The sequence below is a fragment of the Pollachius pollachius genome (assembly GCF_949987615.1).
Source record: "Pollachius pollachius genome assembly, chromosome: 5".
In the NCBI taxonomy this organism is placed as follows: Eukaryota; Metazoa; Chordata; class Actinopteri; order Gadiformes; family Gadidae; genus Pollachius; species Pollachius pollachius.
In genome coordinates, this window is record NC_136938.1 from 26,566,366 (window position 1) to 26,582,369 (window position 16,004).

At 47.3% G+C, this 16,004-nt stretch overlaps 1 protein-coding gene across 3 annotated transcripts in view; it reads right to left on the minus strand.

Annotated features, from left to right (window-relative positions):
* Positions 1 to 3,559: 3,559 nt before the first annotated feature.
* Positions 3,560 to 16,004, minus strand: part of LOC307076245 (cytoskeleton-associated protein 5-like) — a 29,483-nt gene continuing 17,038 nt past the window's right edge. For 2 of the 3 annotated variants that reach the window (XM_079737177.1, XM_079737176.1), the window contains 14 exons: positions 15,717 to 15,910; positions 13,706 to 13,869; positions 13,086 to 13,265; positions 10,589 to 10,688; positions 9,829 to 10,008; positions 9,019 to 9,206; positions 8,531 to 8,603; positions 8,253 to 8,441; positions 6,375 to 6,485; positions 6,219 to 6,293; positions 5,688 to 5,823; positions 5,466 to 5,579; positions 4,962 to 5,062; positions 3,560 to 3,843 (listed from right to left, as the gene is read on the minus strand). In XM_079737177.1, the coding sequence (XP_079593303.1) occupies positions 3,661 to 3,843; positions 4,962 to 5,062; positions 5,466 to 5,579; positions 5,688 to 5,823; positions 6,219 to 6,293; positions 6,375 to 6,485; positions 8,253 to 8,441; positions 8,531 to 8,603; positions 9,019 to 9,206; positions 9,829 to 10,008; positions 10,589 to 10,688; positions 13,086 to 13,265; positions 13,706 to 13,869; positions 15,717 to 15,910 (1,988 nt within the window). In that variant the 3' untranslated portion in view covers positions 3,560 to 3,660. Of the gene's footprint in view, positions 3,844 to 4,953; positions 5,063 to 5,465; positions 5,580 to 5,687; positions 5,824 to 6,218; positions 6,294 to 6,374; positions 6,486 to 8,252; positions 8,442 to 8,530; positions 8,604 to 9,018; positions 9,207 to 9,828; positions 10,009 to 10,588; positions 10,689 to 13,085; positions 13,266 to 13,705; positions 13,870 to 15,716; positions 15,911 to 16,004 lie in introns of all 3 variants that reach the window. The other variant, XM_079737178.1, reaches the window with a different exon arrangement.

Below are 16,004 nucleotides of genomic sequence, written 5' to 3' on the forward strand. Positions count from 1 at the left end.
TGCATGGAATGTTTGTCAATCCTCTTTCTTCTGCTAAATGCCCTAAATGTAAATGTAAATGTGGCTTTAGATCTGGCGGGAGCTTGATGTATTTTGATGACAGTTCTTGCCTATATTGGCACAACATCCCGAGTGTGGGGGGTGTTGTTGCAGGGCGCAACAAATAGGATCCGTTAGGGACCGCGGCTCCTGGGACCGCCACCGCGAGCTCTACATACATCTCTGTTATCCCGTTCCAGAAGCATCCCTCCCTCCCGCTGGGCCGAGCCTCGGAGGGGACGGGGGCGGGGCTTGTGTTTAAAGCTGACCGTGAGAGGGGCCTTCGTTCACGAACCGCTACCATCAATCTGAGCGCTGCTGTCAATCACAGACGCTCGTCCCACACAGGAAAAAGGAGCTCTCAAAGGGGAGAGGATGGAGAACCGCACAGAACGTACCACGGTGTGAAGTACAGAGCATTAGTGAAGTGCACATGTGTTCACAAGTTCACACTTGGTATGAAACAGCAAACCCCAATGCATTTTGAACGGACCTGCGTTTTATACTGCGCAAGGTAGGCCTACGTGGTATACAGACACGTATACACAGACACACCCGCCCTCTTGCTAGTCATACTGCCCTGCCCTCGACCACAGAATTGCATTTAACCTGGAGTTGGATGCTGCAACTCCTGGAGATGGAGTCGCACTGTGTGTGTGTGTGTGTGTGTGTGTGTGTGTGTGTGTGTGTGTGTGTGTGTGTGTGTGTGCGTGCGTGCGTGTGTCTCGGGGAGGCAGCGTCTAACAGCCAGAAGGAGAAGGACTGAGAGATGGCTTCTCAGGCTCCCCAGACAAACAAAGCCATAGATCACAATACTGAGGAACAGCTTGAATCAAAGTCCAGGCGCCTCAGAACAACTTTAAAACAAAGCTCTGCGCCTCTGTAGCCTTGTCATGGTCGACGGAGCCCTTGTGCCTTCCCAGAACTTTATGCCTCTTGGTAAATATGTGGGGCCAGAGTGCAGGCAGTTATGCAGAGGTGGGATCAGTTTGACAGGGGGAACGCGTGTAGGCAGCTGATGTCGGACATTTCTCCCCTGGCCGCCGCCGCTGCTCAGTTTCACAATCTACTGTTAGGAAACTGCGAATGAATGCACTGTTCTGTACAGTACTGAAGCTGTCAACATCAGTTTCATTGTGCTGGGCTAACGTCTTTGTGAGTGAAATTTTACTGTTGGGTGAACGACAATTTCCACTGATTCCTGCAACGCTTGTGGTTATAAGTACGATTTCACTCCGATCCAACAATCAACGATGTGAAGGCATGAATCAAATGAAATGAAACCCTCAGCCCGTGTCGTTCCTTTGAGAAGGAATGCAGCAGAACCATATCACAAGTTGCTGCAATTCTTGAAGTAGGCTACACTCATAACAGTTTGTTTTGCGACAGACAAAAGAACCGGTTACAAGCAAGGTGTATATTGCCAATAAGAAAAACAGTCAGCATTTTTTGCTGCATAGCCAGTGCTGAAAAGCTTTGATGAATGGATTCCTCGAATTGCAGTTTATATTCTGAAATGTTTGTGTTTGTAATACTCAAGTGTTGTTGTTTTTTTGTGCGGCACATGTTGGTTTCACAGTTCAAAGGATTTTTTGAGGCAGATAGTTGAAGAATTGGAATATGTGTGGGGAATGTGTAATCATTTTACAGATAAATACATTCTAAATTAATTCAGATTCAGGTCATTTTTTATTCTAAATGACTGGAAGGAGTTCTTCTGCTTTTTCAATGGGATGAACATTTACAAAAATAAACAAATTTCCCTTTTAGTGTATATGTTTAACAACAACATGTGTTCTCAGGATGAGCATCTGAAATGCAATTCCTTTCTGCCTTAAACGAAATTGCTGAGACACGCTGTTTTGGATCCTATGTCATCAAAAACCTTTCTCAGGAGTAACTTATGCCTTTGAGGAAGTTTATTTTGTGGTGAATTTCAGTATGAAGAGGGGGTGGGATGGGGTGCTGGTATTTCCTTTAAAGTGTAACCCGTTTCCTGGTGACTAATAAAGATTGATATTGAACTGCCCCCTGGTGGACGTTGGTATGTTTTGCAGGAGGGGCACAGGGCAACAGCATGATGAAGACAAGTCAGAAAACACCAGGGGCGGGCTGATGGCTGGCACAGCTGTACCCCAGGGGTAGGGGTACAGTTGTACCCCAGGGGTAGGGGTACACCAGGGTGTTGTGCCAAGGCCATACTGACCTGTCCGAGGCAAGGGCTCACTTTGGATTGGTCAACAATGGTCTTGTTATCAGAAAACCCCACACGCAATGTCGCATTTATATAACCAACCTAGTTATTCAATTAAAATCAATTCAGTTTTATTTGTACAGGTATATTCTCAAAAGGCCCTCGATTTATGACAGGGTAAGAATTTAGGTCATGGGACAACGGCACCTACAGTTATTTAAACATGTTAGGATATACTGAAGCCTTTACTTGGATGATACTGAAGTAACAAAAACGTCCACTTCCTGTTTGACCGAGGCTACTGCTCCAGGAAACAACCGGTAACTTCATGCACGTGAATGATGTCTTTTTAATAGTTTGATCAAACAAATATAGATTGAAGAGGATGCAACCTCAGAAAGTAGATCCTGGAAAAGTCTTGTTTACAGGTTGTAGGCTCTGCTGTTGGTCAATTATTTAAACCCACAAACTTCCCACTATTTAGTGAGCCAGAGTAAATCGAGGCACATCAGATTAATGACATTCATCACTGTAGCCCCTCCAGTGTCAGGGCTTGACAGACAACCGTGTCCGTCTGAAATGGCACTGTGCCAAAGGTCTCACCATCAAAATGCCAAACAAGATTGAGTGGAGGAAAAAATAATGTGTGGGGCTTTGAGCTCATCCATAATCACTGGGGTAGACAAGATCACATCAAAATGTCAAAAAAAGGAACCCATCCCAATATTAAAGCCCTTAACTCTAGCCACATGTATCCTAATGGATGCCTCGCTGTCACCATTTTCCCAGTAGTCTACTAGCCTTGATTCAAGCTGCTGTCTTTTCTTCATCTGTTTTGCCCCCAGGTCATGGCAACAAGGGAATAACTATATGATTTCGCATGAGCAGAAGCACTCCGCACTAACTCAGGACTCAAACGCCTTGAACAGCTATTCTCTTTCTGAGAGCCGCAGTCTCACTGAATGTACTCTTCATGGATGCGAGTGGTGTGCAGGTTGTTCATTTTTCGGAGCTCATTATAGAGGCCTAGAGTACTCCACGATAATCTGACACGAGAGAGTCCATGAGAATATGAAAGTGATTTTCTACCAAAAGAGTAATTTAACATTAACAATTTACAAATCATATGAACCAAGTAGCTCTGTTGAGCATCATCCACGGGACGCAACTACAGTAGTTGATATGTTGTGGCATTGTTCAACCCTTCATTTACATTAAACTGGCCCAACCTGATACCTTGATCATACCATAGTTTGAGCATCATTGTATTAACGAGGACACCATATGTAGTCAACATAAAAATCCTATTTTATTTGTTATGCAAGACAAAGTATATTAAGAAAGCGTAATGCATTGAAATTAAGACAAAGATACAGTGCAACAACAACTGTGCAAACAAGGCAGGGGGAACGGCGGCGAGGCCGGACTCAGCGGTTGTTCTTCATCCTCTCCAGCCTCCGGCGGATGTCGTCCAGGCTGCTGCTGGGGACCGGGGCGGAGGGCCGGGCGGTGCTCCTCGGGGCCCGAGAGGACTCGCTGAACGCCGCGTTGGAGGACAGCGAAGACGCGCAGCGGGCTGGGGACTTCACCGGCCCGCTCCTGGGCTCTTCCTGTGTGGGGAGGAGCAGAGAACGGAGATTCGGATTGCTGAGTTTGGGAATGGATGCTCGTTTACTTACGGAGTGGCCACTACTTTTAAAAAAAGGGCCTTTTTCTGAAGGACAACTTCTTTAAGTCGGGTTGAATAACAACCAATCTATCTTTTAGTTGTTTTATGCACTGGTTTGGCTACGGACTACTTTATATTACAGGGCTGAAAGCGAGCACAACTTCTGAGCCTGAAAGGTGGTTTTCTGGTGGGGGGGCATTCATTCAAAATTGTTAATAGAAAATTTAACAACTAGTTCAAACAAATATAGTGAAATAACTGGTATAAAAACAACCAAAAACCTGTTAAGTGCCGCTTCTTTTAATTCCTCATGTGTTTGTGATGCTAGATTAAAATCATTAAGGTGGTCCAATACACATAAAAAGGATTTTTGAATATCTTCGCATCGCAGAGCGTCTCACGTTTACCAATCAGGCTTCCCGCCGCGCTGACGAGTGAGTGCCCCCGTGTTACTGGTTATGACCGGTCGTAGAGTTCCTCGTCATTTAATGGAGCCTGAACCCTAAAGGCACGTCGGGCGGCAGGCAGAAATCACGACCCCCGCTTCGCCACGCGTGACGAGACATCGAAATCACGACGACGCGATAAAAAAAAAAAAAAAAAAAAAAAAAAAAAAAACTCTTTTCAAATACAAAAATGATTTGCTTTTAGGAACAGGCCCGTTATGCGGATAGTAAAACGTATTAATGAAACAGAGCCTTCCTCCCTGGAGCGACCAAAGAAAGGCCATTTGAATTAGTTTCTCAATGCCACGCCACACAAGAAGAAGATTGCGGTCGTCGTGCATCAATTACAACATTTCTGAGATGAGCTAATTTCAACGCAGCAGAGCGGTCATACCCAAACGACTAACCGGCTAGCTACCAGTAACCATTACGTCTCTGCAATGGACACTCACACGCCCGTTATGGTTGGGCGAGAACATTCGTAGGGACTGGGCATTTGTAGTACGGGTATATAAATATAGTTTACCGATAAATATAGATACCGATACTAGTTTGTCCCCTGACTCTAAAAGGGTGGAAGTTAGACGGATAAGGTGTTCCCACACGGCTGTACCGTCATCCGGTTCTCGATTCCTGGCCTTTGGCAGAGTCTCCTGAATTTCTCCATGTAGTCCGACAGCCTGAGGTCCGGTTGGTCAACGCTGATTTTAACACCTTAAAGGAGGCAGAGAAGCAATGGTTACTTGTTGGACATTTTCCATTTTGAAAAACGCATTACAGATAAAAATCAAAGCATTTAATCAGACATTAATGTACGCACTTAATTTACATTGTAACTATTCATAGTACTTAATTGTGTAGCATCTGCAGTAGCTACCATCACTGCCGTACACGGGGAATGGGTTAGCCTAACTGTTAGTCCTTGCACTTGGTTCTATGAACATCTTTACTGTACCAACAGCGATATATTGTCTCACTTCTTATGACAAATGTACTTATTGTAAGTCGTTTTGGAGCTTCTGCTAAATGTAATGTGGGATTTTGCCCTCTTCATTTGAATGGCACACACACACACACACACACACACACACACACACACACACACACACACACACACCTGAGCAGGGAAGGGTTTCCTCGTTATACGAGCTGGCGACCCGCAGGATGGCTCTCATCCTCTCCCCGTAGTTTGACGCCGGCTGCTCTTCCGTGCCGCACTGCTTGGACACGCCTAGAGAAACACACCATGAGGACAACAGGACGTGGGACTTGGGACGCGAGCGTGGTCAAAACGCCAGCTCAGGTATGACCCCAGAGCCAAGGCTCGGCGCGGGCCTACCTGTGGTGGTGTCCGCCCGCCTCTCGGCGGAGATCTTGGCCAGGCCACTCTCAATGAAGCTCTGCCACGCCGGCGGCAGGGAGCTCAGGTCCACGTCGGGGTGCGTCTGCTTGTGCTCCCACAGCTCCACGAGGCCCTGCAGAGCGCAGTGGGGCACAATCACAATCAGGGCATTCAGCAGACGCTTTTATCCAAAGCGACTTACATCGGTTAACACACACATTGACACACCGACGGCAGAGTCAACCACGCAAGGTGACAGCCAGCTCGTCGGGAGCAGTTAAGGGTTAGGTGTCTCACTCAGGGACACATCAACACTCAGCTAGGAGGAGCCGGGGATCGAACTAGCAACCTTTCGGTTGCATGGCAACTGCTTTACCTCCTAAGCCAAGCCGACGGTCGCTCACAGCAGAGTACAGTCACAGCGGACCAGGGTCACCGCAGCGGAGAACGGTCTCGGTGGTCACAATGTTGTCGAGCGATATTAACACAACGCGACGTTCATGCTGATGTAAAGAAAGGCCCACTCACTTCTTGGGCGGCTTTTTTGGAGCAGATCTTCTTGAGGATCTGGCCCAGGTCCAGGTCCTCCTTGCTCTTCTGACCCTGTTGCGGAGGACGAGGCGTTTACTCAGGCCGACGCCGTGGCGCGTCGCGCCGGTTAAAGGCGGTGTGGGGAGTACGTACCGCGGGTTCCTGAGTCTGCCCCGTCTTATTGGCGGGCGACTTGAGGGCTTTCTTCAGCTGGGCCTCCAGGTCCGACTCACTGCGGTCCACCAGGGTCAGGTGCTCCAGGATCTACACAAACCAAGCCTCTTCTTAATAACACTTCACGTTGACCTTTAGGGCATTTAGCCAGACGCTCTCAACCAAAGCGACAAAGTACATTCCTCAGAAGAAAGAGAAACAATAATACGTCGCTGTCGGTACAGTAAGGATGTTCATAGATCCAAGTGGCAAGCACTAACCTTCGCTAGGTTAACCCGTTGCCCGTGTACAACAAAGCTAGCTAGGATAAGAGGCTACACAATGCTAAGTACTATTTTTTATGGACGTAAAAATAAGTTTGCATAGCACGAATTTATCAACCAAAAGCTGCATGAACCACATCAATACATTTATCTACATAACATAGAAAGAATCAATCTTCCCGCCATCAATAGCAATATAAACCTGAAGTGGGATAGTTTTTGTGCTCTGTACCAATTCCCTCGTTCATAATACAGTTAGACTAACACTGAGGATACTCAGTGGACAGGGACGCCTGATGTCTGGACTGGCATCAGTTAAGGCCCTGACACACCAAACGTAAGTCAAAGAGAGAGCGGTGACGTAGGCCGGCTGCTGCTTTGCCTGCCTCTTGGCCAAAAAGCTGCGCCACACGCGCGAAGACTACAGCCAAATAGCACGCACGTGCAATAACTCTCTGTAGCAGAAGGGGGCGGTGGTCTGTGTTGGTCATTCAAAATGGGACCTTGGAAGACCTAGGACTGCAGATATATGCAAATGAGGATTTTTGGTCGAAGTTTAACATCTTACATCGCACTCTTCAATAAAGCATGAATTTAAAAAAAGAAATCCACATATTTCTTTTCTTCTGTATTGATGTACAAAAAAGCACACCACAAGAACCAATCCCTGAACAATGAGCCCGGTCTAATAACGAGCAATTTTACTTCGGTAAAACTACTCTGAATATATTGAGATCTCTACATCAGTAAAATGAATTAAATAACCTTTGTGCGATAATAATGTATTGTTTAATAATTGTGCTGAGTGGGCTTCCAACCAGCCAACGATGTCTGTTGCTGTGTCCTTGAAGGCTTATTCATAGGTAAAAATCATTTTTAATGACCAGTGGAACTGCTTTGATACCAAGATAATTCATCAGGATTATGCATGTCCTGAAAACACAAAAAAAGCAATACTGCTGCTGATCCCATGGGATCCCGGGTGAACTTGGAAGCAAATCTGCTGATGGTGAAACGCTCCACATTACCAAGCAGTGCCTGCAAATACAGCTCAATGGAGAAAGGGGGGGGGGGAGGGTTTGTCTTAAGCTACGGCCCAATGTAAAACCATGTAGAAACATTCGTGGCTTTAGAACTGGCTGGATTATCTGAGCTGACTCGTGTCCTGTAAGCATCTTTCCGTCTCCTCAACCAGAATTGACCTACTGCAGTCGGCTGCCCCCATTCAACTACAGTCGTAGACTGGGTCAGGGACAGTATAAATCATGTCCCGGTCTGACTGATGGTACCCTCGCAACCGTTTTGACTTATATTAGACTAACAGTTAAACACAAATACTGCATGATACAAGTTCCACCAAAATATAAATAAATAAAATATACAAACAAAATATCATTTTAGCAAAACAAATAGATCATTAAAATGCAGCAAGAAAAACAGTTATTTTTACACTTGCAAGTATAATTTAATGGTGTTTATTTGAACTAGTTGGCTGATCAAAAACCAGTCACTTGGGTGCAGCTAGTGTTATTAACTTGAGGAGTAGAGGTGAGTTGCCCGTAGGGCTGTGTATGAGCGCGTCGAGCGTGCTGACCTTGGGGCCGGTGAGCCGGCACAGCGTGTGCAACAGGGTCTTCAGCGTGCGCTGGGTCATGTCGTTGGGCGGCCGCTGCCGCTTCTCCTTAGTCAGCATCTTCTTGAAGTTGTGGATGTCCAGCAGGATGCGGTCCAGGTTCACCTTGGAGATGTTCTGCGGTAGGAACCGGTTGATCCTCCACAGACACTGGGCGGAGAAAACAAAAAGGACGACCGTTGAACGGATCCCTTCGTTTTGCGCCCAGAAGCGAGCCGCTTCACTCGCCACGAGGTTACCTTCATGACGTAGTCCGAGAAGTTGGAGGGCACGGAGGAGGCCAGGCCTTCCTGGAGCAGAACCAGCAGGGCGCTGCAGAGGGAGACAGGTGAGTTACAACTCACCCCACTAGTCACCGATAGTCGGCATCGTTTTGTAAAAGGCCCTAAATAGGGTTTCCAAACGGTGGGTCGCAGCAGGAGAGCAAGAGGGCTACGGAATAACAGGTCTTCTCGAAACAATACCTACGTTAATACACGCCATGTCTGCTTCTTTTGATCATCAGTACGTTTGAAAAATGCAGAGGAAATCGTCTGACTGGAGTTCGGAGCACACAGTGCTTATGATACAATACAACTTTATTAATCCCACTAGGGGCAATTTGTTTGAGCAGCTTGTTGTACATACAGTAACATACAAACAACAAATACACAACTACGGAGCATTTAGGAGTCGAATTGCAGAGGGGATGATACTGAGGGATCCAGACACACAGACACACACACACCTGAGGATGTTGGTCTGGTCGGCCTTCTTGAAGAGGTGCCCGAACAGGAAGTTGATGGAGCTGATGACCTTGGACCCCTGCCCCAGCGCCGCCACCCGGGGGTCCAGCATGGCGGTGAGCAGGGCCTCCACTAGGTCCTTCAGCACGCCCGACGACATCTCCGGGGCCAGGAATTCCACGCCCAGCAGCTGAAGGGAGCGGGATGTTGGTGCAGTGTTTTGGTAAAAGGCGTCATCACAGCACGAGGACTTTGAGGGACGGGGTATGGAAAACTAACACACTAGAGCTCCGTTTCCTCTGGAAGATGGGACTCCTCGCAATGTGAAACTCAACCACGACGAGACGAGGGTATTGTTCAGTTGTCCATTTTTTACTTTTGTAACTTCAGGCCGGATTGCTTAGCCTAGTTTTTTGTTTTTACCCTTTTACAGAAACCTGAAAAAGAATCCTGTCTAAAAAGAATCGCAGTTTTGTAACCGGGCCTTGGCAGCTAAAAACCAAACGCCAGGCCTCCATCAACACACTCATTGGAGCTCATTACTCAAGACAAGCGTACAAGACACCCGTCGTGTGGTTTAATAATAAATTGTATTTGAAAGCGCCTTTCTCGGCACACCTTACAAAAGGTACCCAAAAAATTCATTATTTTTTTTCTCTCGTCTTATTGTTTAGTTTTAAATCATAACAGTAGGGGACTTGTTAATTGGCATCAGGTGGAATAGCCAGTTTAAAGTTGTGATTTGAAACGGGGGACTGAATGAGTCCAAAGGGGTTCCACTCCGTCAGACCGGCCCGGCCGGCGGGACTCACCGTTATGACGCTTCCGATGACGCAGCTGTACAACTTGGGGACCTCCTCCGTGGCCACGCGCTGGTCCGCCAGGTGGACCCTGTGGGTGAGTCTCAGCTGCTGCACCGTGGCGCTCAGGAACTGGTTCACGTTGCCCACCATCACCTGGGCGCGCTCGCGCTGCTGCAGCACCTCGTCCATCTGGAACAGGGAGGGAGTGTGGGCTCCATTAGTGCCACGCCGTTAAGAGCGGGTCTAAAGCAGCACGGTGGATCGACCCACTCGTACGCTAACCGCGTGGGTAGTGTTCCTCCAAAGAGACACTGGTTCGATTCCCAGCTGTGGTCGCATGACACGTGTCACTCCCCCTCTTCTTCAACCCACTGTCCTGTGTCCATCAATAGTCCTGTCCATGAATAGGAATATAGAGCCAATAGAAATGGGCCTCTGCTTTTAGCCCGCCTCTGGCTTATTTCTGACCAATCAGGGCATCACTCCACTGATTCGGGTTCGGGGGGGGCGACTCTTAGGGATAGCGGGAGAGAGCTGAGATTGGATTGTTTTTTGGAGCTTCATTTCAAACACCTTATGCTCCCTCCCCCTCTTTACAGCCATGGAGAGACAAAATAAATCACCATGTTTGACTGATTCGGCTTTCCATTACATCATGGTCGTTACCAAATCAATACACAACCACATTATAAGCCCCATCATCCAAACATGTGCATAATGTCCCAAACGAGACACCAGTGCACCAATGTAGGCCGTGTGCTCTTAATACCTGGGTGAAGCCCAGCATGCTGGTGTTGATCTCTCCAGAGGCCACCTTGAAGATGACCATGTTGATGGCGGCGGCAGGACTTGGCTGGTGTGTTCGTGGCCTATAAAAAACAAAAAGATAATTAAAATAGTAAATATTAAAAAGCCTACACAAAAAAAAAGTATCAAAGCATCAACCGCTCACAAATGTATTCCGAACCATAAAGTGCAAATGTCGACACGTTTCACGGTCGTTTCTTTTGAAACTCCCTTGTGCCCTATAAAAGCATATTCGGAACAAAAATAAAAGCAGCATACTAAAAGAGGGTATAAAGAGCGTGAATAAATCCCAATGCCGTTACAAAAAGTTTTTGAAACCATTTTATGATCCAACTGAAGCACAGTTTCACGGACAACACGCTCTGTGACAAATGGTGCCGTTAAATCTGTTAAAGATGAACTGAACTGAAATTTGAAGTTTAGTTGATATAACAGATGTATTGTCTGCCTTCTCATTGGTACAATAACTAAAAATGGCTGAACTTGCTAAAAGGGATTAAATTGTACGGTGAAAGTGTTACAGGGCGCCGCCATGTTGGATTTCACCAATCAGCTACGTCACTGGCATGGTAACCTACTCCTGCTTTGTGGCTCTAGCAGCCACAGCAGGGAATGAGTCAGGCTCTGAGGCTCGCTGAAATGGCTACGGAAAAGCAAACAACCAGGTCTACAGGAGGATCATCTTATTGCATTGCCCCTGGCTGCAGTAATGAATTATAGAGGGCCAAGGCAGCTGGGGTAATCATACATTTCCACAGGCTACCTTTGAATAGGAAACCAGCCCTTAATACATGGCTGGCAGCCTTAAAACTGGCTGACCCAGCCCCTGTCATGTCAATCTCCACAAGCTAGCACTCCGACCATAAAGTGTATAAGCTATTACTCTGACGATATCACAGACCTATGTTTCCAAGCTGCTAATTAAACCACGGCGGGTCTGTAAACAGAAGTTCCACAAATGTGCCTTTCTAATCACCCTGATGTTCGCAGAGTGGCCGATTGCTGATGCAGAGGGAGTTAAACTCGAAGAAGTAGTTTCATAGTAAGATGTATCTGTGCAATATCCATCTGTGCAATATCCATCAACATCCACCAGAAAGTAAACCTCCAACATCCACTTAAAGTAAACGTGACACTTGTGAATCCTCCTCGCATCTATGCTCATCCGCGGGTGTATCTCCCAAAGTGCATCTAACATGTCTTTCAGGTCCCGTCCACTCGGAGCCGATTTTTTGGTGAAACCATGTCTTTAATAACCATGTTATTAGGCAGATAATAAACCATGTTCCATAGTCCGGGTGGTTTCAAATAAAACCAGACTTATGCGGTTTTGTTTTAGGATTCGTGTGGACGCCTGAAGCGACGTTAGAGTTGCGTTGAAAGTTGGGTTTTTTTTTGCATTATTTTTGTAGCTTTAATCAATTTAATTACTAAATGTACATTAAAAAAGTATTTCTATTCAATCTAAAAAGGTTAAACAATTACTATCTCCTCCTCGACTTGAATGTTTTGATACAGCGCGCAGGCTGGATGCGCGCAGGTTGGATGCGATCCACTTTTTTTTGTGGAGAACCAGCACCTTGAATATGTAGGTACTACAGCGTTTGTACAGCTCGTTGCGTTTCTGCAATGAGTCCGTCTTTAAGGAGATATTCCTGAATCGCATCAAAGGAAAACGGAGAGGGAAAGATAGTTTTCGTCTTGTTACTTGGTTGCTATTTATGGGGCGCTCTAGTGTCTCCGCTCGGACGTTCCTTAGAGAGAGCATGGCCACTTCCAAAACCTCTCTCTCGCCGCACAGCATCCGAAATGCCCTATGCATGGTTATGCAACCTAATCCCACCATTAGATGGTCAAGGTCGATCGGGACCTCTCGGCAGCAGACCGATTCAACGGCAGTGTCCACGATCCGGCAGCACCCACACGCACACCAGCCACACCCACACGATACGAAGGTGGAGCTGGAGCCTGAAATTGATCCCTCTCCACCGGGTGGCAGTCGGACACTACAGGCATGTCCCTCACAGGCTCGAACGCGTAACCAGCCATATTAAAAACACTATTTTCCGCCGTGAAGTGTAGAAGACGTTCGCGTGTCTACAGAAACGACCTAGTCCTACCATGCCAGTGACGTCATCGACGCTCTAATACTAAAAGACGCATTTTCTTTTGTTGCTAAAAAAAAGGTATACATTGATTTTTTTAATATTCTTTTTAGTGTCATTTTTTTTTTTTAGTTATAACTACCACGTTATCGATGTTGATCATTTCAGTTCAGTTCATCTTCAAGCATGCAATGATAGTCAACCGTATGCATCGTTATTCCCATGCCGTAGGGGGCGCTCTGTTGAGTGTAACATTGTTCTGGCGTGAGTAAATCAGAGTTCAAATGGATATCAACGTCTCGATCTGCGTTGTGAACAAGTTATCCTGATACAGCAAACATAATCTTGTCCTACCTGGGCTGGGGCAGGGGCTGGCCCTCGGGCTGCAGGTCGTCCAGGTTGTGCTCTAGCAGGACGGGGCTCGTGACCGGCGACCAGCCGACCTCGAACTGCGCAAAGTCCAGGTCCAACTGCACCTTGAACGGGGGGGCCTCCTGGTCCTGGGGCCCCGCTGCACCCTGGGAGCGCGGTGGACTGCGGTGAGAGACGGGTAGGTCGGTGAGAGATCAGACGACAGCGCCGTGGACAGAGCGGGGGGGGGGGGGGGGGGGGGGGGGGTCATTCCAGGAGATGGGAATGAATCAAATACAAAAAACGAGAAAGAGAAAACTATTTTCAAAGACCGACGGCAATTTAACACGGTGACTTACTGTGTTTTACTCCAGAGCAGGTTCTCAAAGCAAACATCTTTCAAGGTGCTTCACAACACCAACCGTACCATCTAGCTGATTCATTTATCGTTCGTAAAAACGATTTCTCTGAAGGACGCGTTATTATTTGCTTTATAGTGTCTGCTCAGAAGTAGAGTCCCTTTTCCAGGAAACTCAAGACCATGCCTGCAAAAGGCATGGCGTCTGTCTGACGGCTTGCTCGCTTGTTTTGGGGGGGCGACGGCGACGTCGACGGCGGCCTACCGTGGCTTTGCGGCCGCGTGGTCGTCAGCCGGCCTGCGCAGCACGCTGGCGTTGGCGTGGGAAGGCGCCGTCCTGCAGGGTTTGCTGTCCTCGATGGGCTTGGCTGTCTCTTTGGCCGAGCGCTTGATTCTCTCCTCCAGCATGCTGAGATCCTTCTCCGATAGCTGGGAGGGACGGGAGCAGAGCGTGAGGCTTGGTATTTACAATGCGTAAATGGTCAATGAACTGCGGTTATACAGCGCTTTTCTAACCAGTGGCCACCCCTCAAAGCGCTTTACAATATCGCCTAACATTCATGCACACCGTCACATTCATGCACACCGTCACCAATCACGCAGGGCGACAGCCAGCTTGTCGGGAACAGTCAAGGTGAGGTGTATTGCTCAGGAACACCTACACACTCAAAGGGGACATATTGTACCACCAGGTGCGAGTGTGATTAGCCATTACAAGCCGTTTTGAAAATGTGCAGTTTGACATCACAGGTGGGCGTGTCCTACTAGATGTGTGACGGATAGATGAGCAACGTTTGCTTCAGTCCACTGGGTAGGCTGATCTATCTAGCACACATCATGTCACAGATCACACAGCTTGTAATAGCAAATCACACTCACACCTGGTGGTATAATATGTCCCCTTTAAGCTAGGAGGAGACGAGGATTGAACTAGCAACCTTCTGGTTACAAGTCAACCTCATCTACCTGAGCCACAGTCGCCCTAGAATGCGTTGCCTCCGTCTCTTTATATTTATCTGTCGCTTCACCAGAGAGCCTTTTGGAGAAGGGTGAAGACCACTCGAGAGAACGGCTGATAATTGGTCCTTAGAAGAGGGTGAAGAGGGTTTAAAGGCGTCGCCGAAAGGCCGTTCAAAACAAGTTCCTTAAATTATTTCTTTAGTGCACACTTTCGTCTCCCACACGCGAAAGTCCTCTAGACCTTTGCAGAAAGTTACCTTTTCTTTTTAAGATTGAGTTTATAATTTGTGGTATCAAGTGCTCTGTAGGCCTATTTAATTAACCCTGCAGTTTTTCTTAGAACGGCAACACACTGGTGTTGAACGAACACCTTTTTCACTGGCCAGAGAATTGCTGCCAACGCAAATTAAACTCAATTATTGCATAGGCATTTGATGTGGCTTTTTTTGCACTTTCAATAAGAAGCGCAAATTGCTTTTTTGGCTTCCACACAGACGGCGACATTAAGAACCAATACTTTCTACGGTCATGCGAGGGAAGTCTGCTGAAGGCGAAAGAAGCCCGTTCACAACCATTCTTTCCTTTCCAATACCTGAACTTCAATATCGGCTGATACATAGTATATACACCGATTCAGCATCTAGCTACCAATAGGATTTCTTATTGAAGATGATATCAATGTATAGGCGGTTCCCTTGCCATCGACCCTTACTGAAAATATCTCTTCAGAACTACATAATTTACATTTATAATAAGATATTTCCATTCTTGCAAGTGTCCCTGCATCCATGTTTTTCGGATTTGGTTAGCTCGAAGATGGCACGTTTTCCATTACAACTTTCCACCTCCAACCATTAACACACGCGTTTGTGATGTTCTTTGCCTGTGTAGTTAATGAGGTCGTCACGTGATGTATCGGAAAATAGACTTACGTACTCTCCGATTTCTGATTCGCGATACCGGTATAGTCTCGCCTGGCTATTGCCAGACCAAGCACAATCGTAGATTACACGTTGGTCTGGGGAGGCTGCTGTCATTTTCTTCAGCACAAAAGTCGTGATCAACGGGCCTAGTTCAATTGACTCTGTACGCGATTGGCTGCTTCCCTGTATGTTATTTTGTTAAACAAGCCAATAGCGCGCCAGGGGGAGAAGTAAGCTAGGTGATTGGCTCCCGCAGAAACGTATCGGAGGCAGAAAGAAATGCATTTCTCTTCTCCAGACCCTTCTGCAGGGCGAATTCAAATCGCCGGCAGAACGGGCTGGGGGCACCCAGTCTAGGCGTAGTCACCACTCTATGGACAACGCTGGGCTTACGTTCCCGATGAGCTTGTAGGTCTGCTCTCCGACCATGTTGTAGACCACCACGATGGTGTTGAGTGCCGCGTTGCGGACCAGCGTGTCCCGGTCGCCGATGTGCACGGCGATCTCCTTCAGCGCCTTGGCCGGCGTCGGCTGGCAGACCGACAAACCGAACAGCGAGATGAGACAGCCCAGCTCCTCCAGACACTCTGTGGGACACACACACACACAGAGCGGAGATGAACGGAGATATTGAGAGGGGTGGAGCGGGGGACGGGAGTTTGTCACCTTTAATGGCCACAA